Source organism: Balaenoptera borealis (assembly GCF_965194805.1).
Source record: "Balaenoptera borealis genome assembly, chromosome: 15".
NCBI lineage: Eukaryota > Metazoa > Chordata > Mammalia > Artiodactyla > Balaenopteridae > Balaenoptera > Balaenoptera borealis.
The window spans coordinates 11,797,641-11,822,633 of NC_138871.1; the positions used below are offsets into that span (position 1 = coordinate 11,797,641).

Below are 24,993 nucleotides of genomic sequence, written 5' to 3' on the forward strand. Positions count from 1 at the left end.
GAACATGTGGAAACCAAGGTTAAAAATACAATACCAGTTACAGTCACCCCAAAGAAAATGAGATGCTTAGGTATAAACTTGCCAAAACGCGTACAGGGCCTATCTGCTCAAAATTACAAAACAACTATGAAAGAGGTCAAAGAGGACCTAAATAAACAGGTAGACATATCATGTTCATGGATTGCAGGATTCAACATAGTAAAGATGTCACTTCACCCCAGATTGCTCTATAGGTTTGAGGTGATTGGTGTCAAGACCTCAGCAAGGTTCTTGTGTAAACATAAAGCTTCTACCAAAATTCATATGGAAAGGCACAGGCCCTAGAATAGCTTACACAATATTGAAGAAGAAAAGTGGGAGGAAACACTGTCCCTGATCCCAAACTGTATTGTAGAGCTACAATAATCAGCACACTGTGGTATTGATGGAGGGGACAGAAATATGAATCAGTGGGACAGAGATGTACCCACACATTAATGACCATCTGATTTTTGACAGAGGTGCAAAAGCAATTCAATAGAGGAAGGATAGACTTTTCAACAAATGGTGCTGGAGCAGGTGGATAGCCATAGACCAAAAAACTGAACCTCAACATAAACCACACCCCTTATACAAAACCGAACTCAAAATGGATTGTGGGCTTAAATGTAAAATATAAAGTTATAATTTTTCAGAAAAAAATAAGAGATAAAGCTAGGCAAAGAATTCTTAGACTTGATACCGAAAGTATAATCCATAATAGTAAAAATTGATCAGTTGAACCTCATCAAAATGAAAAACTTTTGTTCTGTAAAGGACCCAGCCACAAGGATGAAAAGACAAGCTACAGACTGGGAGAAAATATTTCCAAACCTTATATCTGACAAAGGACTCATATGTAGAATATACAAACAATATTCAAAACTCAACAGTTAAAAAAGGGGGTGGGGGAATCCAATTAGAAAACAGGCAAAAGACATGAAAACACATTCCATTGAGAAGGTTCTACAGATGAGAAATAAGCAAATGAAAAGATTTTCAATATTATTAACCATTAGGGAAATGCAGATTAAAACCACAGTGAGCTATCACTGCACTCCCATTAAAATGGCTAAAATAGGAAATGGTAACAACAGCAGATGCTGGCAAGGGTCAGGAGAAACTAGATCACCCTTCCAGTGCTAGTGGGGATTTAAATTGGTAGAGCCACTCTGGAAAACAGTTTGGCAAGTTCTTATACAACTAAACCTGAAATTATATGACCCAGCAACTCCACACGTGTGGGCATTTGTCCAGAGAAATGAAAACTTATATTCCCAAAAAACTTGTACATGATTGTTCACAGCAGCTTTATTTGTAATAGCCCAAACTGGGAACAACTCAACTGTCCTTCAACAGGTGAATGATGAAACAAACTGGGATGAATTGATCCCGTAGAATACTACCCAGTAATAAAAGAGAATGAACCATTAATAAATACAACACCTTGGATGAATTTCCAGGGGAGTATCAGTGAAGAAAACAACTTCCAAGGATCACATATAATTCTATTTATGTAACATTTTTGAAATGACAAAATTATAGAAATGGAAAATGGATTAGCGGCTACCAGGGGTCAGGGAGTGGGGTGTGGGGAGGTACTTGTGGCTTTGAAAGGGCAATATGAGGATTCTGTGCAATAATGGAACTGTTCAGAATTGGAGAAGATATTTGCAAATCATATGTTATAAGGTACCTGTATCCAGAATGTATAAAGACCTCTTATAACTCAGTAATAAAGACAAATAACCCATTAAGAAATGAGCAAAGAATCTAAATAGACATTTCTCAAAACAAACAAATGACATAAATAGCCAATAAGCATGTGAAATCATGCTCAACATTACAAGTCATTAGAGAAATGCAAATCAAAACCATAATAACATACCACCTCCCTCACAGCCACTAGGATGTCTATAGTTAAGACAGAATACAACATGTGTTGGCAAGGATGTGAAGAAATGGAGCTCTTGCCCTTTGCTTATGGGAATGTAAAATGGTACAGCCATTACCAAACTATTTTGGAAAACAGTTTGGTAGTTCCTTAAAAAGTTAAACAGTTACCATATGACCAACAATTCCACTCCTAGGTATATTTCCAAAAGAGTTGAAAACATACATCCACACGAAAACTGCAATGCACATCTTCATAGCAGCATTATTCATGAGCCAAAGATATGTGTATATGTATAACTGAATAACTTTGCTGTACACCTGAAACTAACACAACATTGTAGGTCAACTATACGCTAATATAAAATTTTTAAAAAAGAGCCAAACAAGAGTGGAAACAACCCAAATGTCCATCAATTGATTGAACAAAATGTGGTATATCCATACAATGGAATATTTAGTCATAGGAAGGTGGAATGGCATATTGACACATGCTATAACATGGGTGAAGCTTAAAAACGCTATGTTAATGAAAGAAGCCGGACCAGAAAGGGCCACATATTGTGTGTTTCCACTTATATGAAGCATCTAGAATAGGCAAACCCATAGAGACAGAAAGTAGGTTAGTAGTCCTCAGGAGCTAGTGTGAGGAAGGAATGGGGAGTAACTGCTTGGTGGGTATGCTTTGGGGGGAGGTGAAGAAAATGTCCTAAAATTAGATTGTAGTGATGGTTGCAAACCTCTTGAATATACCAAACACCATTGAATTTTACACTTTAAAAGGGTGAATTTTGTAGGATATAAAAAATATCTCAAAGCTGTTTAAAAAGATATTGCATCATTTATCTAATATTGATGGACACTTTATATTAGAGTATAGTTGATTTACAATGTTGTGTTAGTTTCAGGTGTACAGCAAAGTGAATCAGTTATACATATACATATATCCACACTTTTAAAAAAATTTTTATTGGAGTATAGTTGGTTTAAAATGCTGTGTTAAGGACTTCCTTGGTGGTCCAGTGGTTAAGACTCCGAGCTCCCAAGGCAGGGGGCCCGGGTTCGATCCCTGGTCAGGGAACTAAGCCCATGTGCCACAACGAAGACCCAGCCCAGTCAAAATAAATTGTAAAAAAAATAAATAAATAAAATGTGTTAGTTTCTGCTGTACAGCAAAATGAATCAGTTATGCATATACATATATCCACTCTTTTTTAGATTATTTTCCCATATAGGCCATTACAGAGTACTGAGTAGAGTTCTCTGTGCTATATAGTAGGTCCTTATTAGTTATCTATTTTATATATAGCAGTGTGTATATGTCAATCCCAATCTCCCAATTTATCCCTCCCCCTGCCCTTTCACCCCTGGTAACCATAAGATTGTTTTATACATCTGTGACTCTGTTTCTGTTTTGTAAATAAGTTCATTTGTACCATTTTTTTAGATTCCACATACAAGCGATATCATATGATATTTCTCTTTCTCTGACTTACTTCACTCAGTATGACAATCTCTAGGTTGATGGACACTTTGAATGTAACCAGTTTTTTCTAATACAACGCTGCAGGAATGTTCTTGTACATTTGTCTTTATGCCCTAACCTCCTGATGTTTCTACTAGATATAGTGTTTCCAGTCGGTTTATTGGTCATAAGCAGCATACAGCCTTTACTACGGTAGCCAGTGACCAAAAGTAGAGCGGCCTTTATTTATGGTGCTTAGACCCTTCGAATATCCATAAGAATGAAATTTCATGGAGCCTGCCACGACAGTGTTTACAATCCTACATGGAGAGAGGGTTGGATAACCCTGGTGCTTTTGTGGGGAGAGGGGAGAGTGAGAGAGATGGAAGGAGGGAAAGGATGGAGAACGAAAAGCGAGTCGGCCAGTAACAGCCTCCTGTCGGTTTCTACCCGCTGTCAGAATTTCCTTTCTGGCTTTGCACAGAGCTTTTCCTCTTGGGACGAACTGGACTGATTACGGTTTGCTTTTGCCCTGTTAGGTGAAGGCATCCTCATCTCCTCGGACGCTGCGGAGCTGCTGGATTTCATAGACAACCAGGGCCAGGTGCACGTGATCCAGAAATACCTTGAGCGCCCGCTGCTTCTGGAACCAGGTCATCGCAAGTTTGACATCCGGTAATGCTTCCGTGTCTGCAGTTTTTGTTTTACAAATCTGGAAAAACTGCAGTGGTGTGTGATGAGGAGGGTGACGTGGACTCTAGAGAAGTACTGGACTTCGTTTAATGTTCCCCGAGTTGAGTGCGGCTGAACAGAACCGAGCTTCTGTTTTTCTTTCACTCTTTGTCTTGTCTTTCTAGAAAGTGTTATTGAGATGATGAATTTTCTTTTCTTTTCTTTTTTTTTTAAATATTCTCTTTAATGAAGATGACTTGTGGATCCAAAGAAAGGATATCAGTGTGTGGGGCTTGCTTTATGAAAGAAGCAGAGAGACATACATAGAACACAATACAGTCACAGCAGCTCATGGGATCCTGCCAAAGAGCCTGTCCTCACTTGATTATCAGTGTCCCGCTTTTTCAGGTTTTCATGAACACACCTCGGGGGTTTGGACTTTACCTTTCCGAGCAGAGGACCTGCAAGGAGAAGGCGGTTGCATGGTGCTTTCAAAAGCTGAAGGCCCTGCCCCAGCTTGCCCTGAGCCTTACTGTCATCTCCCCATCCAGGACTCTTTGTCACTTAGGTGCCTTCACATTGACTTGCTGCTTCTCGAACACCAGTGCTGTCAGACCAGCTTCAGCAGAAAGTCTTCTTAAGATTACTAAAAGAGCAAACATGGCAACTGGAGGTTTCATAGATTAACCGTAAAAACCAAGCCACTCAGATCTCTTCGAAATGCTGTATCTTTTGAATGGATCAAAGTCTCCTTGTCAGTTATGGTGAAATGTTTTCTTTGCCTCGTTATGGTGATAAGCCACTATCTTGGCTCGCTGTCATGGCTTGCCTTGTATATTTTTTTTTTAATTAATTTTTTTTGGAGTATAGTTGCTTTACAATGTTGTTACGGCTTGCCTCGTATCGTTTTAGAACATACCTCCTTCCTCTGTTACCTCCCAGAAAGATCAAGGTGTGGGGATGATATATATAATATGCAGAAACTTTGGGTAACTTGAATATTTTATTGACTTGCAGAAGCTGGGTCTTGGTGGATCATCAGTATAATATCTACCTCTATAGAGAGGGTGTACTTCGGACTGCTTCAGAACCGTATCATGTGGATAATTTCCAAGATAAAACTTGCCATTTGACTAATCACTGCATTCAAAAGGAGTACTCAAAGAACTATGGGAAGTATGAAGAAGGGAACGAAATGTTCTTTGAGGAGTTCAATCGGTACCTAACAAGTGCTTTGAACATCACCCTGGAAAGTAGTATCTTACTACAAATCAAACATATAATAAGGTAACTTATTCATATCTCTTTTGGTTAAATGTGTCTTAAAGGAGCTTTGGGAGTTTGTGCCTTTCAAGGAATTATTCCATTTACATTGTCTAAGAACAAAAATTATTTGTTATATCCCTTTATTATCCTTTTAATATCTATAGGATCTGTAATGCTGTCACTTTTTTTAATCCTTCTGTTGGTAATTACCTCATGTTGGTAATTTATATCTTCTGTCTTTCACTTGGACAGATTGGTTAGAGGCTTATCAATTTTATTCATCTCTTCTAAAAGTCAGCTTTTGGCTTTATAGATTTTCTTTGTTGTTTCTGTTTTCAGTTTCTTTGATTTATGTTCTTAATTATTTTCATCCTTCTGCTTTTGGGAGGTTTGATTTGCTTTTCTTTTTCTAGTTTCCTTAAAGTGCAAGGTTAGATCATTGATTGGAGAGATTTAGTTTTTTAAAAAATATAAGCATTTAAGGCCATCAGTTTTCTTATAAGTACTCATTAGCTGCATCCCACAGATTTTGCTATGTCATGTTTTTGTTTTCATTTTATTTTTAAAAATTTTTTGCTGCGTTGGGTCTTTGTTGCTGCACGTGGGCTTTCTTTAGTTGTGGCGAGCAGGGGCTATGCTTCATTGTGGTGCGCGGGCTTCTCATTGCGGTGGCTTCTCTTGTGGAGCACGGGCTCTAGGTGCGTGGGCTTCAGTAGTTGTGGCTCTCGGGCTCTGGAGCGCAGGCTCAGTAGTTGTGGCTCACGGACTTAGTTGCTCTGCAGCATGTGGGATCTTCCTGGACCAGGGCTCGAACCCGTGTCCCCTGCATTGGCAGGCGGATTCTTAACCACCGCGCCACCAGGGAAGTCCCTCCTTTTAGTTTTATTAGGTTTTTGCTTTGTACATTTTGAAGACCTGTTGTCAGGTGCATATACATTTAGAATTGTTATCTCGTTGAGGGGAATTGACCTCTTTATCATTATGTAGTTTCTTTCTTTATCTCTGGTAATATTTCTTATTTTGAAGTATATTTTGTCTGATGTTAATATAGCCACTCCAGCTTTCTTTTGATTAATGGTATGTCTCTTTCCATCCCTTAACCCTTCTTCTCTATTCTATTCTATATTTAAAATGGGCTTTTGGTAGACATCGTATCATTGGATTTTGTTTTCTTTTGCTTTTAATCCGATATATCATCTCTGTTTTTTTTTTTTTTAATTTTTGTATTTTATTTTATTTATTTTTTTATACAGCAGGTTCTTATTAGTCATCAGTTTTATACACATCAGTGTATACATGTCAATCCCAATTGCCCAATTCATCATCATCTCTGTTTTTTAATTGTTGTGTTTATACCATTTAAATTTAAAGTAATTACTGACTTGATGGGATTTACGTCTACCATTTTATTATTCGCTGTCTGTTTGTCCCTTCTTTTTTGTTTGTTTGTTTTTCATTTCCCTGTTTCCTGCCTTCTTTTGAATTATTTGAACTTTTTTAGAGTTCCATTTTAGTTTTTCCATTGAATATTTGGCTATATCTCTTTGTATTTTTGTTTGTTTGTTTGTTTTAGTGGTTACTCCAGGGTTTATTATATACATGCTTAATATATGATAGATTGTCAGGTTGGATTAAAAAAAAAAAAAAAGACCAAACCGTATGCTCTCTACGAGAAACCCACTTTAAATATAAAGGGAGAGAAATATTCTTTTACATTTACCCAGATATTTGCAATTTCCTTTGCTCTTCCTTCGGTCCTAAAGTTCCAAGTTTCATTTCCCTTCAGACTTCAGCATTTCTTTTAGAGCAGTTCTGCTGGTGATAAGTCCTCTTAATTTTCCATCATCCGAGAATGTCTTTATTTTACCTTATTCCTGAAGGATTTTTTTCACTGGAGTTATACAAATATAATGTCAAGCAAAAAATTACAAATTGGTCCTGTTCATATAAATTGAAAAACAAGCAAAACTAAGTAATACATTATTTGGAGGAATGTACATATGTGATAAAAATCTAGACAGAAACAAAGTAAAGATAAACACAAAATTCAAAATAGTGGTTAACTCTGGAGGGGAAGCAGGAGGGACCCAAGGAGGGGGTTTAAAGGTATTGAATTGTAAGTATATGGGTAGTCATTAGTGCTACATATATTTTAAAATCACAAGTCATTATTTTTATTATTTGTATAGTTAATATCCTGTTAGATTTCCCCATACATTTTAACCCTTTATGTTGCTTCTCTTTTTTTCTTGCATTTCCTTGCTTTTGTCTAGAATCATTTTCCTTATTCTTACAAAACTAATTTTTAGTGCTTTTAAAGTAAGGTCTGCTGGTGATGATTTATCTCAGTTTTTATTTATTTGATAATATATTTATCATTTTTTAAAGACATTTGCTCTGAAAACAAAGATCAGCAATTAACTTACTTAGCACTTTGAAGGTGTCATACCATTATCTTGTGGCTTCCATCGTTTGTTAGGTCAGCTGAAATCTTAGTATTGCTCTTAATGTATCTTTTCTTTGTTTTTAAGATTCTTTCTTGTTGATTTTATAAATTCTACTATAAGATGGGTATAGTTTTTCTGGTACTTATTCCTGCACAGTTTTCATGGTGCTTTTTGAATCTGTGGCTTGATATCTTTGATCAGTTTTGGAATATTCATGCCATTATCTTTTCAGTTATGGCTTTTGTCCTGGTCCTTCTTTCCTTATGAGTCTCTAATTACATGGATATTAATCCTTTTCACTGTCTCACGTTTCTCCTATGGATTTTGTATGCCATTTTAATCTCTTTTTTCAGCTATTAAAACCTGTTTTTAATAGCTTTTAAAAAGTTAAAAGCTGTTAAACACATCTGAGTTCTTGATTTTAGTTATTGTGCATTTTCATTCTAGAATTTCCATTTGACTCTTTTTTTTTTAGATTACAGTTCTCTGTGAAATTCTCCTACTTATGGTTTATATTTTCTTGAACATATTAATGGTAATTCTTTAATGTCCTTGTCTGATAACTCCAAATCCTGGATTACCTATAGCAGAGGTCAGCAAACTATACCCTGCAGGCCAAATGTGGCCCACAGCCTGTTTTTGTTTAGCTCATGAACTAAAAATGGTTTTTACATTTTTTAACAGTTGTGAAAAAAATAGAAGAATTTGCAACAGAGACTGTATATAGCCTGCAAAACCTAAAATAATTCTATCTGGCCATTTGTAGAAAAATTCTGCCAACCCCTGACTTACAAGTCTGTTTCTGTTGTCTGTTTTTCCCTCTTGGTCCTGTTTCTTAATATGCCTGGAAATAATTTTGTAATGTTATTATTCATTTATTACAGCATATTAAATCTAGTAAATATTTTTAAATTAAATTAAATTAAATTTTATTTTTTTAATTGAAGCATAGTTGATTTACAATGTTGTGTTAGTTTCAGGTATATAGCAATAGTAAAGATTTTTTTTTTTGAGGTATCACATGCAAACAGTAAAGTTCACAAATCTTAAATGCATAGCATAATGAGTTTTTAATTATGCATACATTCACCTAATCATAATGTAAATCAGTATATAAAACATTTACAGCATCCCAAAAGACACCCTTGAGCTCCCTCAAATATATACTCCCTGACAAAGATAGCCACTCTTCTGACTTTTAATGCCATAGATTCCTTTTGCTTGTTCTTAAACTTTATGTAAATGGAACTATACTATATTTCTTGTTTTGTGTTCAGCTTTTTTCAATATCGTTTCTATGTCATATTCCATTGTGTGAATGTTCCGCGGTTTATCCCTTCTGGAGTTGATGGACCTCTGGGTTTTCCTCTTATATTTTAGACTTGTAATCTATCTGAATTGTTATATGTCAAGTGTCATGTTTTTCCACAAGTATATCCTATTGACCCCAGGTCACTAGTACATATGACTGTCCTTTCCCCACTGCGTTTTGGTGTGCCTTTGTTATAAATCAGGTGTCCGTTTATGTGAGAGTCTCTTCCTGGGATCTCTATTCTGTTCCGTGGTCTGTTTATCTGCCCTGTCGTTACCACCCTGTCATGATGACTGAGCCTTTTTCCTTAATGTATTCTTACACAGAGTCTAGCAGAATAATTACGGGGCTCAGAGTTCCATTTCTTCAGGGATTATATGTGGTTAGAATTCTGACACCAGATAAGTCAAGTATACTGAAGAAAGAATTCATATTTTAGGCAAAAGATTTATTTGATATTTGCTATACCCCCTCCTCCTCATTGTTCTGTGCACTTCAGAGAGTGTTGCTACTTTGGTGCTATTAACGCACCTCACGGCTCTCATGTTCTTTTTTTCCCCAGCTAGCTTCCCCCAAACTTCCCACTCCAGCTGAAAAAAAAAGATGTACTATATAAAGTCCCTGATGATGAAAAAAAATTCTTTAAAGTGAATTATTAACTTGAACTCCCAGCAGATAAAAAAATATTTTGTTTTGATTTGGTTCTGGCTTTCAGTTTTTCCTATAAGTGTTGGAGTGTAATGTTTCTTTCAATTTTTATCCTTCAGTATTGTTGGTTTTTTTTTTTTTATCATGAGCACCTATTAAATTAAAATTTTTTTCTTAGTTATATTTTAAAGGGCATTTTAATAAAAACAAAAGGGTATTCTCTCGTAGAATAGAGATGAAATATAGAAAAAACATGTGATATGTGGCTTGCAGGTTAGAGATGAATGGGAGAAGAAATTTTTATTCCAATTGGTTCTTAAGTGACTAACTGTCCAAAGTGATTTTTAAAGGTTTAAACGCATCTATAGAAAATTTTTCCTCTTCGAGAAAAAAAGAAGGAAACTGATGCTTGGGGTGGAGGGAGGTTGAGGGGAGCAAGACCCTGGTGCCAAGTTCACAGAAGCCTCAGTTCTTCTTTTAAAGTCGTAAGCCAAAAGCTACTTATAGGGCTTCCCTGGTGGCACAGTGGTTGAGAATCTGCCTGCTGATGCAGGGGACACGGGTTCGAGCCCTGGTCTGGGAAGATCCCACATGCCGCGGAGCAACTAGGCCCGTGAGCCACAACTACTGAGCCTGCGCGTCTGGAGCCTGTGCTCCGCAACAAGAGAGGCCGCGATAGTGAGAGGCCCGCGCACCGCAATGAGGAGTGGCCCCCACTTGCCGCAACTAGAGAAAGCCCTTGCACAGAAACGAAGACCCAACACAGCCAAAAATTAATTAATTAATTAAAAAAAAAAAAAAAAAAGCTACTTATAAGGACACATCTTTTTTTTTTTTTCTTTTTGGCCACACGGCACGTGGGATCTTAGTTCCCCGACCAGGGATCAAACCCGCGCCCTCTGCATTGGAAGTGCGGAGTCTTAACCACTGGACCGCCAGCGAACTCCCCTTCTATTTCTTCTTCTTCTTCTTCTTCTTTTTTTTTTTTTTTTTTTAAGGACACATCTTTTTCCTTCTAAATATACAGCTGTGTAGAAGGACAGCTATCTCTGGTAATCTTAGAGTCATCATAACATATATTGCATTTACTAAGGTAAATATTTTGCCCCAACATCTAGTTGAGGGAAAAATCCGTGAAGAGCTTCATAAAACAGAAATGGCGTAGGTTTTTTCTGGGATGGTTGTACTAGATAACAGTTCTTTATTATTCATAAACAATAAATTCATGATTATCATAATTAATGATAAATTCATAAAATATGCTTACATTTATTAGATGCTTCCTAGCTACCAGAAGTCATGCCAAGTTCCTTATGTAATTATGTCATTGAACCATCTCAGCACTGGGAGTAAGTATTATTTTTACCCCAACTTTACAGACAGTGAAGTCAACACTTGGCTTAAAGAGGTTAAAAAATTTGTCCGAGCTTCTGGCTTCAGCAGCCTGACCTCAGGCATCATGTACTTTTTCATTATGTCTCTGAGATTCACTTTCAACTTTTCTGTGTCACTAAAATCCTCCAATTTTTGCAAACAGTCGTTGATCATAATAATAATCCTATTCTGCATTTCGATATCTTGTTTCTTATATAAAGCTTTAAAAGCAACTATTTGGTACTTGAACTGGAGCTAGTGAAAGAAATGAATGAAGTCAGCATTCTTTTTGCAAATTCTGCTCATCACTAAATGGTGGTCCATTTTTTTAATATAGCAAAAATACGTAGACATGTTTTGCTTATTATAAACAAATGGGGCAGCAGTCCATCTGTTGGAGGAGTCCACATTTGTAGGGACCACGGTGACTCAGTACTTGCTGGGAAAGCAGCCACTACTTGTAAGACCAAGAGTGATGGCAGAGTTTTCTAACAAATAAGTCACATCATCTTGAATAATCTATTGGTAATACATTTAAAAAAGAGAATTAAGCCAAAGCCTAATTTTCATCAGCACATTCGACGTAAAATCATCCAAGCACCTCCCCCACTGGTCCTTCTCCCTGGACCACCCCATCCTCAGTGAGCTCCCCCTCTGCCCTGCAGGAGCTGCCTCATGAGCGTGGAGCCCGCCATCAGCACCCGACACCTCCCTTACCAGAGCTTCCAGCTCTTCGGCTTCGACTTCATGGTGGATGAGGAGCTGAAGGTCTGGCTCATTGAGGTCAACGGCGCCCCTGCTTGTGCTCAGTAAGCCTGAACACCACTGGGTTTTTGTCTGTTTGTTTGTTTTTTATCTAAAATGAGATTTACTGCATTTCATGCAGTTTGAAGTCCATGCAGCAGAGGAGACTAGCACAATTTTTAATGCATTTAAAAATAAAATAAAATTTAAAATGGGGGGGTGGGAGGCAAATACACAAAGTCCTAGTCTCCTTGAGTCCCTGGGAGAGAAGGGTTTGGGTTAAAACATGTGGGAAGTTAGTTCTGCAGCAGAAGTAGTCTGTCTTGGCAAGGTGGTGAGCTCCCGTTACCTGGGACAGGTAACCACTGACCCTTTGAGTGCCGTCAAGGAGGCTGTACCAGCGACGGGAGGGCTTTGGGAGGACCCCGGCCAGCAGGGGGCTTTGCTGAGTCATTTCTGATCCCTTTTCCTCCCTGTATGTGTTGAGCACTTAGCACCTGTGGGTGGTGGATGCCGTGAGAGTTCTAAACAAAGCTAGTAATACCAGCAGAGACCCTCTCCTGTGACAAGGTGATGAGTCAGCCGCGTCCTGTGAGTCAGGGAGAAAGTGACGACCAAGGAGTTCAGAGGCTCCCTGGGCAGCAAGTGGTCTGAGAAGGTACCATGGACATGGTGGAGCTGAGGCTGGGGTGTAAGAGGAGAGTGTCATGTGCGCTAAGGGGGAGGGAGCCCAGAATCCAGTGGGACCTTGCTCTGGGCCAGCCTCTCGGGGGGACGCACTGATGAACAGACCCTGCCCTTGGGGAACTTCTGTTCCTCCTGGGAGGAGTCTGGCTACAGCGTGGCACGAGTGTCGGGGCGTAAGGAAAGGGGAGGGTGAACAGGTGAGTTGGGGCCCCACTGTGGGAGGCCTTACGTGTAAGGGAGTCATTTGGACTTCGTCCTCAAAGGCTGTTGGTTCTTCTGAGGATCCACATTCATTAGTGTCAAGACCCTTTCACGGTTCCCCACGTCCACGTCTTGGAGAAATTGAGGTGATCTTCCGACGGCGTAGGAAAAAGGCCTGCACCTCCAAGGGGCGGTGTTAACACGTAAGCAGTTCTGTCATTTGCCTCCTGCTTCGTGGCTGCGACCTGGCAGGTGGGATTCCGTCTCATTCATCCGTGCCTGCAGCTAACGGATACTTGTCAGATACCCCTAACCCGCCAGGCCCCGGACTGGGCTCTGGGTCACCGTCGTGAGTAGAGAGACCCAGGCCCCGCCCTTAGTGGAGGGAGACTGGCCGAGACAAAGGAGGAGACAAACATAGATTACAAACTGGGACACACCCTTTCGTAGGGTAAAAGATGTTAGAAGGTAACATAATTGAGCAAAAAGTCCCCTTGGGAGGTGATGTTTGGAACCGAGATCTGAAGGAGAAGGGAAAGTTAAGGAGACCGGGGTGGAGGAGAGCAGAAAGTTTCACATCCTCCCTTCACCAAGTCCACAGGGGTGTCCGTCTTCTCCTGTCCGTCCTGTCAGAGGTTTGTCCCTTCCTTGTGCTCTGGACGCGATCCCCTCCCTCCAGGCAAGAGGACGGGATGAGGATGCCTTCCTCATCTGCTTTCTCCCTCTTTGCTGCATCGTTCCCACCAGCATGTGGTACTCAGCAGATTTCCCCAGCGATTGAGAAAAGCGCTCCTCTGATGCCCCGTCCTGCTCCCGTGACCACACCCTCCCCGTTCCCTTCACAGCCACACTTCTGGAGAAGCCACATGTGCACACGCTGTCTCCTTGTCCTCTGTCCCCATCCACGCTCTGGTCCACTCCAGGCTGGCTTCCATCCCAGCCGCTGCACAGAAACTGTTCTTTCCAGGTCCCCAGCCAAGTCCATATCGCACTCCAGGATTTTAAAACCAGCAAATGACGTTGCAACCCGGAGTTCCCGGCCAGTATCTGCACCTGTCTTCCCGGCGTCCTGCAAGGATGTGTGTGGATGTCCAGTAGGCACCACCCCCCCGCCCCGAGTCGCCCATCTCACTGAACGTCCAGCCCCCCTCTTTCCAGGTGCTGAGCCCGAGACCCTGCCCCCGCCTTTCCATTACCCTCAGGTTCTGTCCCGGTCAGTTCTGCTTCCAGCCTCGCCAGCCCTCTGCGCCCCCCGCCGCTGCCCTTGCTCTCCCAAACACCGTCCTCCACCTTCGCTTTTGCAGAGAGCCTGCTGACTGGGTCCCCGCTCGTGCTCTTGCCCCAGTGGAGTCCGTTCTCCCCTGAGCAGCCAGTGATAAACGGAAACCAGGCCCTGCTGTTCTCTAGCCTTCCCCCTGCGCCTGGGACCGAAACCTGCCTCCCCTCCGCCTGCACGGCTACTGCCCCCCGCCTGCCTCTCCAGCCTCACCCAGAGCGTCGTTTCCCTGATGACGCTTACCTGCTGTGGGGCCTTTGGCTTGCTCTTACCCTCCCCCCCGACCCAGTCTTACCAGGGCTGCTCCTACTCTGTCAAAACGGCATCTCCAGGAAGCCTTCCCTGAATAATCCCATCTTTTTTAAAAAATTTATTTTATTGAAGTATAGTTGATTTACAATGTTATGTTAATTTCTGCTGTGCAGCAAAGTGATTCAGTTATACATATATAGACATTCTTTTTCATATGGTTTCATTCTTTTCCATTATGGTTTATCCCAGGATATTGAATATAGTTCCCTGTGCTCTACAGTAGGACCTTGTTGTTTATGCATTCTATATATAATAGTTTGCATCTGCTAACCCCAAACTCCCAATCCATCCCTCCCTCCCCCCCTCCCCTTGGCAACCACAAGTCTTGAACAATCCTATCTTTGATTTTCTCCAGCCAGAGCCTTTGTAGTTTACTTCATTATACTAATTGCCGTCAAATCAACCCACTTGTGTTTTCTTTACAGAATGTATGCACCGTGAGGGCAGTAGCCTTGTTTTTCTTGTTCTCCTTGGAGTCCCAGCACCTAGCACCGTGCCTGGCACATCCTAGTCTGCAAATAGTAGTTGGATGGACATAGTGTGTGTTCCTGGTTAACACTCTTACTCACCTGACTCAGTACTTGCTTAGGTTTTATTTACATAGAGACATCTTTCTATCGTCCTAATACTCCCTAATGACATTGGTGCTTCAATGCATAGAATTTATTTATCAGTAGGCCCAAACTTACACATCAGCCAGGATGGGGTTTCAGGGAGCAGGGAGGTTCTGTTTGCTTACTGTGAAGAGCTTTGGGAATGTTTAAATGGCAGCTTTAAGTGTATAAAGACAAGAATGCCATCATGTCTTGATGGTGAATCAAGGACCAGAATCTAAAATGCAGTCAGGCATTCAAGTATACAAGGTAAGAAAGTAATAAAATAATCCCACTGTCTTGTGGGCGAAAGTGATTCTGTTTCAGTTTATTCCTGAAGCTTATGAGATGTTCACTAAGCATTTTTTCTCCAGGGTAGCTCTTTGATTCCAAGCATAAATTATCCTAGGTCAAGATACAGGTAATGTGGTGCAGGTCCTCATAACTGAACACTTTCCGTAGAGGTTGGACCCTTTATTTACCATTGCTCTTAAGGGCTTTGGCTCAAGGGTGGACCTCCAGTCTCTGGATTGGAAAAGGTGAATCTGCCTCTTTTGTTCCGCGTAAGGATTGAAGGCTAGGGAGGGCAGAGAAACAGCAACTTCTTAGTTCATTTGGAGTGTCGAGTAATGGCTTTGACCTCTTTCCCCAACAGTAGCACCCACCCACCTGGTGGAAGCTCACCTGCTCTCTGAGGTGCTTTGCAGGACCAGGTCATGCTGGAGCCCAACAGAGGCCTCTGGTGATAAACCCCTGGGCATCAGGGTTCACTGTCCTCTCTGGGCTCCATCTCACCAGCTCCCACACAGCCACTCACTGCCTGTTGGATTCCCTTGGTTCAGGGTCCTGACGCGAGCAGTGGGGTCCAGGGAAAGAGCGGGGATTTTAGGAACATGTAAAAATGAGTGTCCTCAAGGAGTCGACTGGAGGAGGGAGACAGACACTGCCCAGTTAATTATTATATGAATCATACTGTGTTACAGTTGCTGTAATAGAAAAGAAACAGATTCCATCTTTTTTTTTTTTTTGGCCGAGCCTCATGGATTGTGGGATCTTAGTTCCCCGACCAGGGATTGAACCCAGGCCCTCGGCAGTGAAAGTGTGGAGTCCCAACCACCGGACCACTGGGAAAGGCCCTCAGATTCTATCTTTTAGGTGCATGATTTTGAGTGGGGAGTGTTCTTGGGTCCTTGCTTCCTAAAGGATGAACGGGGGGAGAGGGTCGATGGAGATGATGACATGACGGCGTAGTCAAAGGAAAGTCTTTTTTTTTTTAAATAAATAAATAAATTATTTATTTATTTATTTTTGGCTGTGTTGGGTCTTCGTTGCAGTGCGCGGGCTTCTCATTGCAGTGGCTTCTCTTGTTGCGGAGCATGGGCTCTAGGTGCGTGGGCTTCAGTAGTTGTGGCACGCAGGCTCAGTAGTTGTGGCTTGCGGGCTCTAGAGCACAGGCTCAGTAGTTGTGGCGCCCGGGCTTAGTTGTTCCGTGGCATGTGGGATCCTCCTGGACCAGGGCTCGAAACTGTGTCCCCTGCATTGGCAGGCAGATTCTTAACCAGTACGCCACCAGGGAAATCCCGGAAAGTCTTTATTCAGGAACCACAGTTTCCATTGTTGTGTACATGTTAAAATAGGACTTACTCATCTTGCCGTATGAAAACGAGCAGGATGTTCAAAGGCCCACTCTTGCCTGTATGTCAGGTACCTCCTACACCAGAAATATCGAAGATATGAGTTGACCAGGTTGAAGCTGCGTCCTCCCCTCCCCCCAGCATCCCCTTTGGGAAATGCCTTCCCGAGGTGGCTAATGATAAGCATCACGAAACACCAAACACAGTGTATTTGTATTTTGACCGTTGTGGCTCTTGGTGACTTGCCGAGTCCCAAGTTTAGTAGCCGCTATCACTCCCTTGCAGACCTCCTGGTCACTATCCCTTCAGAAGTGGGAGGTTGAGTGGTGTGGCCACACCAAACTGTTGAAAATGGGACTTGATTCATAGACAGAAGGGGCAGAGGCTGGGGGACTGTGGAGAGGGGAGAGAGGGAAGAACAGACATCCAGCAGGAAATATGAAGGTCAGCTGGCAGTTAGGACTTCCTGAGACAGACAATGGAAGCATGGCTTTGCATGTGCTTTCTTCCCAGAGAGCCTTACAAGAGGTTAGAACATACAAGTTCCAGCTTCAAGGGCAGTAGAAGGGGATGGGGGGTGGGAGAAAGTTTCTGCGATGGGGAGGATGATAGCAGAGATTTGCCATTGCATCAGGAGGGATGGGAATTCGGTTGTGAAGATTTCCTACCTGATGGAGATTGGGACATAGCATCTTCTGGAAATCAGGGCAGTAAAGACCTCTGTTCCTCTAGGTCGAGCTGGCCTGGGATCCTACCCTTGGCTCCAGCCACCTGGATTCCAAGTGTGTCTTGAGTGAGTTGGGAAGGCACATCAGGTCTAGAGCATCATCCCAAATGTGGGTTTTCTCTTTGGACCATATGTCTCTGGTTTTTCCCTGTGTTAGAGACAGTCCTGAGAGAGCTGGCTCTGGGGCCTCATGTGCTGCCATGTGAAACGGGCCAAAATCCTATAGGCAATAAGTGAGTGGGGAGCTAGAGGGCCTCATCGCTCCTCTGAAGAGACTGGATGGGAGGTTTTCCTCCTTAGCTTTTCTGCTATGGTGGTTCCATTGCCTCTGGCTGAAGTCCAGACCCCTGCACGTGGCATCAGAACCCTGCATGGCCTGGCCCCTGCCTTGTCCCTAGCCTCGCACTGCGATGGTCCAGTTCCCCAGATGCCCTGAGTTCTCTCTCCTCAGTGGGTACCACTCCTTCCATTTGCACTGCCCCTCTTCTCTCCCGCCCAAGTCTCTCTTTCTCCCTCCCCTCCTTTCTGTCCGCATCTCTCCCTCGTTGTTTGTGTCCGGCTCCCCCTCCTTCATCCTGTTTCCTATCCCATCATCCATTCTCTGTCCGACGTGATTCCCTCTGCAGGTCTCGACTGAGCTGTCACTGCGGGGAGTCTTTCCTGAAGGCCTGTCAGCCACACTGCGTGGGCGCTTTCCCTGGGGAGAGCCTGCGCCTCCAGGTGTCCCCCCACCCGACAGGCAAGACGGCCCCGTTCTCTTTGGAATTGCCTGTCTTCCCTGCAGTTCAAGTCAGAGCAGGAGTCCGTCTTGTCTGTTCACCTGCAAGACCTTCCAGAAATATCTGTTGAGTGGCTGCTTTCTCTTCCTGCAGTACCTCCTGCAGGATTTGTATGGTCAGCAGACACCAGTCTTAGAAACGTGAGGTGGAATTTCTAGGGCAGATCCTGGTGAAAAAAGCATTGACTTTTCGCTTGCGCTTTGATGAGCATCCTCAGTAATAGCTCTCTGAACCCGTTTCAGGAAGCTCTATGCCGAGCTGTGCCAGGGCATTGTGGACATAGCCATCGCCAGCCTCTTCCCGCCCCCCGACTCGGAGCAGCAGCCGTCCCAGCCGGCCGCCTTCATCAAGCTGTGACCGAGGGAGGTGCTCGAAGCTGCCTCGGAGGAAGCACGAGGGGGCCCTGCCCCGGGGGAAGGAGAAGTGTCCGAATTGCTCGTCATCACGCCAAACAGGAGGAAGAGAGACAACCTGCAGAGACGTGCTGGAAGAAGAAAAGGCAGCTTCCCCAAGGAGTGGTTGGTTGCCCAGGGGTTCCCAGGTGGAGCTCTTGGCACTGCTACTGAGATTCGAAAACTGCAGCAAATTTTGCCAATGGGAGAGCAGAATATTCTTCTGAGGGGCAAAAAACAGGGATGTGCTTATTTTATGCTCTCATCCTTTGAAAAATCTGATTTTTACCCTAAGGTAGTGCTGTGAGCAGCGCCTCTCCTGCCCGGGGTGGCAGCCGTTGGATCTGGTTGGGGGTCTGTCCACCTGCTGCATTAGTGCCTTAGCTCTGTGCCCAGCTACAGCCTCCTGTCTGGGGCAGGGGCGGGATGTGAGAGCACTTGGGAGGTTGCCAATGTGTCCCCCACTAGTCCCACAGGCATCTGGACAAGCGCGCACCGACTGTCCTGGGTGCTGGGCTCTGCGGACGCTGCCTCGCCATCAGGGGGCTTGCTCGTCCTGGTCCTGATGGCATCTGGCTGGTCACTGGCCAGGGTTGGCATGGGCTGGGCACCGAACAGCAAACGCTGCTCTCAGTCTGCTCTCTGCATGTTTTAGAAACCAAGCAGCAAGTTTGCTGCAAACCCGTAAGCATCCAATAAGCATGAGAGAGGAAAAAACACAATGTCCTGCTTTACTTAATAGTTGCGTGGGCGGGGAGTCTTTGAAATATGATTCTCAGTTCTCTTTGTTTTAACCAGAATTCTACATGCCCTTTGGCCAAGTTCCCTTTAGTTCTGATTTTTTGGGGATTTAACTTTTGTAAAAACCCTTCCAGGGGTCAGGAGAGGGTAGAATTCCCCTCCCCTCCACCCCAGGGGGCTCCTCCCCATTTTGTTTTTCTTGCTCTTCTAGCACCTTCTGTGGGAGCTGGACAGGCAGGTTTTGTTCCAGGGAAGATTCTCCGTCTGCTACGCCTCTCGACATCACGGAGAGGCTCTGAATCAGTGTGCGTCTCGCCTGAGTGGGAGAGTCTCTTAAAATGGGGAAGATGCGGTTTCAGAGCCGCACTCAGCATCTCTTAAGTCAGCAGAGGTTAACGGTGTCCCGTTAGATGTAGTTTCTACTCACGGGATCGACGAATTTTCTGCAGACTTTCCAGGAGGCCATGTCACTAGTGAGAGGAAGCCCCATATGCCATCTGTGTCCAGTGTAAGATGAGTGAACGGTGCGCTGGGAATCACAGCAGACCCACTGAACAGGCTCCCTCCTCCCCAGGACGCGGCGGGGTCTTCCCTCTGGCACGTGTGTGCTCCGTTATTCGTCTCTACTTGGCACGAGAAAACAGTTCTGCAGCCAGGGGAGACGACTTTTTTTACATAGAGAAGAAAAAGCAACACCTCAAACATGATGAGATGTGGGAGCTTACAGTGAAAAAAGGAATCAGGATGGAAATGATTCAATGGATGCAGCAGTGCGTGTGGGATGTGAAAATGTTATGTCCGGGCTGAAGTGGAGGAAGGGCCAGCTGGCTCGGCCCTCCCGGGTGTTTGGAATTACAAAATAAACGTGCGGGTGGTTACCCAGAATATATAGATAATGAAGTTTCCATCCAGAGCAAAATAAGACAGTGTTAAGGGAACTGTGAAGGCCCAGCACAGCTGATGGGTTAGTGCTGGGGGCTTCTGAGCAGATCGTGGTGAGGTGCACACCTATGTAGAAGGTGTAGGGTGATGGGGAAAGCCTGGAGGTGTTTGTAGTGCTATCACGTGCGAACGCAGATTTGTAATGATCTTTTGGACCTGAATTGCAGGGACATTCGAGAATTTTCTCTTACGGTGTCTCTTATGGTGACAGAGCTAAGAATCCAGGTGTAGGAAGTCTGTGGATCTTGATGGATTTTCTAAGAAACCTGAATCAATAGCAATATATGTGAGGGAAGGAAGGCTTTAAAGAGAAAATTCTGCTTCATTCCTCGCATGGTTTCAAATAAGTATCTATTTTATGCATTTATTTCTGATCAGGTGGAATGGTTGACTCAGAACTGTTCCGTATCCTTCCATGATATCCGTGACACAGGTGGTCGTGCCTCGCCCCCAGTCAGTCTTCATACCTGTAGTCTGTGTTCGTGTCTCCAGTTGCTGGGGAAGGAGGTGGTGTTTTTTGGAGGTGTCGATTCTGATCTGGACTCTGTCGTTGGCTGCACAGCATCAGAGGAGCCCGTGAACCTCTCTGTGCCTTAGTTTCTTATCTCACGGAAGAGCTCGTTGCCTGACCCAGCGACTACCTCAAGGGCATTTAGTGAGGACACATGAGATTAGGAAGGCTGGAGAACCTCTAGTACCAAGGTTCTCAATGCTGGCTATTTGCTGGAATCACTTGGGAAGCTTTTAAAGAATGTTGGTGTCCACATCTTCCCCCTCCCACACCCCTGACCCATTAAGTCAGAACCTCAGGCATCGGCATGCTTTGCGATGCCTTGAACCACTGCTTGAGAAGGAAGGACAAACACATTATTACCTTGGAAGAATCAGATAAGGTTTAGGGCTTTTTAAAAAATTCGTTTTAGAAGGCTAGGCATTCCTTTAAGAATGACCGGATGTTGACGTGATACAGCGAGTGCCAGTCCAAGCAGGTTTTTCTTTGCTCCCCGTCACAGCCTTTGGAAACTCAGCTGTGCTTTCATCTACTTAAACAGTTTGTGAAGCCTTGTCAGCAAATATAAACAGACATGAATTTATAAATCTGCTAAATATGTGTTAAGATTATAAATGAATTATTGAGAGAAAATCCCCTCCCCTCCCTCTGGACTCCCGTGGTAACTATAAACTCCACTTCCCCAGGACGTGGAAGTGCCTCAGTGTCTGTCTGATGCAGTGGAGCAGGTGCTGGTGAACTTACCAGCTGACGTGATGTTTCACGAGTGCCTCAGGGTGATCATCCCAGACTTGGGACATCTGGTAGTGCTGGAAATGGATGGGATCCGCAGGACCCGCAAGCAGCAGTGATGCTACAGAAGGTGTTGCCATTAAGAATTGAAGTCGTGTCAAGCAGGGGTGCATCCAGCCCTGCTGTGGGTGGTGGGGACTCTGCCAGAGAAGACTAGATGCCAGAGTGGGTCCCCACAGCACATGGGTGCCATGGAGAAAACTATCCTTGATCCTGGACACAGAATCTGTACCTAAGAGGAAATGACTTCTGAAACGAGGCGATTTTATGAATGTTTAAAATGCCTGGAGCATTAAAGGAATCATATTTCAAGCGTTTCTTTGCCCTTTGGTTCTGTCATCTTATTGTGAGTGTTGACTGTCCTAGGATATCACTGGTTATTTGAATGCATGATTCTGTTACCCAGAGGTAGGCATACTTTTTCTATAAAGGACCAGGTAGTAAATATTCTAGGCTTTGCAAGCCAAACTGGTTCTCCTTTGCATATTCTTCTTTTTTTCCCCCGACTCTTAAAAAATATTAAAACAAAGCCAAAAAAACTTAGCACACAGGCCATACGAAAACAAGCACGTATGTGGCCATCGTTTGCTGACCCCAGAATGCTACTCAATACGTAAGCCAACAGATTGTCCTTTGAAACTGTGATGAGCTGCTCCAGGGTGAAGCATTGAAACAATTTCAGCTGCCAAAATCCAGTCCATCATGTCTCACATGTCATGTGTGTTGTCTGAATCATGCTGCAGATTGTGAGGTGAGACCCCTGGTTGTGAAGGAGTTATGTGTGCTTTAAACATGGAGGTAGACGGGCTTCTGAAGTGAGGTTCCTTCCCCAAATAGCTAGAAGTTCAAGAAGTCCTTACTAAGACTTCACTAAGGACTTCTATGTAAGTCCCCATCTTAGGACTTATTTTATGTGACCTGTCTCAGAGTGTGCCCAGTGTGAGCAGCCTTTTCCCTAGGTGCATTTGTTAAAAATAATCAGCAGCAATTGTTTAACATCTCAACTTACTGAGATGGCTTTAGCAGCTGGAACAAAGAAGCTGCTGACCAAAAAATTTAGAAGGGAAAGATGGGGAATTAGATGTCCATAAAACGTTTTGAAAAGTTTCAACATATTCCTAAAAATACGGAAGGCCACACACAGGTGTAGGGCTGTGTACATGCCCAGGGGAGACCTGAATTCCCTCAGCTTTCACCTCTGTCTGACTAGGAGGATCTGCACAAGCAGGAAGTGAAGACTAAGGCAGAGCTGTAAACTGCCTGCCTGAGCATGAAAGCATGCCCAACACACACACACACAGACATGCACACACAGTCCTGTGACAAGGACTGGGAGATGTACTGGTTCTAAGCATTTGAGGAAATCTCTGTTCAATCATTAGTTGACCACTAAGCTAACTGAGCAGAGACTTCAGTGGCCACACACTAAAGAATACAAGCTTTACAGAATTAGTTCAGAAAAGTCACTAAACAAAGAACAACAACAAGAAACCCTGGAGAGGGAAGAGTGTCTGGTTTCCAAAGTTGTCCCATCGTATTATTTAAAATTTCCAATTTTCTACACAAATTATCGGGACATGCAAAGAAAAAAGAAAGTATGGCCCATAGAAGGAACAGTCAATAGGAACCACATCTGAAGAAGCCCAGGCATTGGACTTAATACATAAAGACTTTAATTCAGCTATTTAAAATATGTTTAAAGAACTAAAGGAGACAGAATGATGTGTCACCAGAGAGACAATATCATTAAAGAGAGAAATTGTTTTTTAAATAGAACAAAGTAGAAATTTTGGCATTGAAAAGTATGATAATGCAAATGAAAAATTCAGTAGAGGTGTTCAAAAGCAGGTTTGAGCTGGCAAAAGAAGGAATCAGTGAATCTGAATTCAATTGAGATCATCCAGTCTGAGGAACAGAAAGAAAAATGAATGAATAAAAAAATGAACAGAACTCCACAAACATGTATGTACACCAACATATATGTAACAGGAATCCTAAAAGAAAGGAGGGAGAGAGAAGGGGGCAGAAAACAAATTGGAAGGAGTAGTGGTCAAAAACTTTCCCACTTTGATGAAAGCCATTAAAATGCATCCAAGAGGTTCAATAAACTAAGTAGGATACACTCAAAGAGATCCACACCAAGACACATTAACCACTAAGAAAATAACTTTAAATATATAGTAAAAAGGACAAGGGAACTAAAATATTACACTAGAAAATATATATTTAACAAGAAAAGGCAGTAGTGAAGGGATGGGGAGGTAAGAGGCATTTAGAAAGCAAATAGCACAATGCAGACACAAATCCTAACATCAGTAATTTCATTAAATGTAAATGAATTAAACACTCCAATCAAAAGGCAGAGATTGGCAACATGGATCAAAAAAAAAAAAAAAAAAACCATGATCAAACTCTGTGCTATCTACAAGAGACATACTTTGATTCAAAGACACAAACAGGTGAAAGTAAAAGGATAGGAAAAAATACACCATGCAAGCAGTAACTCAAAGAGAGCTTAGCTGGCCATACTAATATTAGACAAAATAGGCTTTAAGAAAAAAAAGTATTACAGGCAAAGAAAGACACTTTATAGTGATAAAAAGATCAATCCATCAGGAGATATAACAATTATAAACAAATGCACCTAGCAACAGAGTCCCAAGATACATGAAGCAAAAACTGGCAGAACTAAAGAGAGAAATAGACAATTCAACAGTAATAATTGGAGCTTTCAATTTTCCATTTTCAATAATGGATAGATGATCAACAAGAACATAGAAGACAATGTAAACCAACTAGACCTAACAAATATCTATAGAACACTCCACCCAACAATAGCAAAATATACATTTTTCTGAACGGCACATGGAACTTTCTCAGGAATAAACCATATGCTACACCATAAAGCCTCAGTGAATTAAAAATGATTGGAATCAAACTACATATGTTCTGTGAACAAAATGAAATAAAACTAGAAATCATTAACAAATCTGGGAAAATCACAAGTATGTAGAAGTTAAAAATGCCAAAGGAAAGAAGTCACAAGGGAAATTAGAAAGTACTTTGAGAGAAATGAAAATGAAAACACAACAGAGCTTCCCTGGTGGCACAGTGGTTAAGAATCCATCTGCCAATGCAGGAGACACGGGTTCAAGCCCCGGTCTGGGAATATCCCACATGCTGCAGAGCAACTAAGCCCGTGCGCCACAACTACTGAGCCCGTGCCCTAGAGCCCGCAAGCCATAACTACTGAGCCTGCGTGCTGCAACTACTAAAGCCCGTGTGCCTAGAACCCATGCTGTGCAACAAGAGAAGACATTGCAATGAGAAGCCCGCCCACTGCAACGAAGAGTAGCCCCCGCTCACTGCAACTAGAGAAAGCCCACACTCAGCAATGAAGACCTAACACAGCCAATAAATAAATAAATAAATAAAAAAGAAAGAAAACACAACATACCAAAACTTACAGAAAGCAGTTAAAGCCATGCCTAAAGGAAAATTTATATCTTTAAATGACTATATTGTGAAAAGATCTCAAATCGGTAACCTAACCTTCCACCTTAAGAA

The 24,993-nt window shown here is 42.8% G+C and overlaps 1 protein-coding gene across 4 annotated transcripts in view; it reads left to right on the top strand.

The window, feature by feature from the left end:
* Positions 1 to 21,743, top strand: part of TTL (tubulin tyrosine ligase) — a 37,274-nt gene extending 15,531 nt beyond the window's left edge. For 2 of the 4 annotated variants that reach the window (XM_082357876.1, XM_082357878.1), the window contains 4 exons: positions 3,916 to 4,051; positions 5,066 to 5,335; positions 11,761 to 11,904; positions 18,291 to 21,743. In XM_082357876.1, coding sequence (XP_082214002.1) covers positions 3,916 to 4,051; positions 5,066 to 5,335; positions 11,761 to 11,904; positions 18,291 to 18,405 — 665 coding nt within the window. In that variant the 3' untranslated portion in view covers positions 18,406 to 21,743. Of the gene's footprint in view, positions 1 to 3,915; positions 4,052 to 5,065; positions 5,336 to 10,997; positions 11,071 to 11,760; positions 11,905 to 18,290 lie in introns of those variants that run through there. The other 2 variants (XM_082357879.1, XM_082357877.1) reach the window with 2 other exon arrangements.
* The last annotated feature ends 3,250 nt before the right edge of the window (positions 21,744 to 24,993 follow it).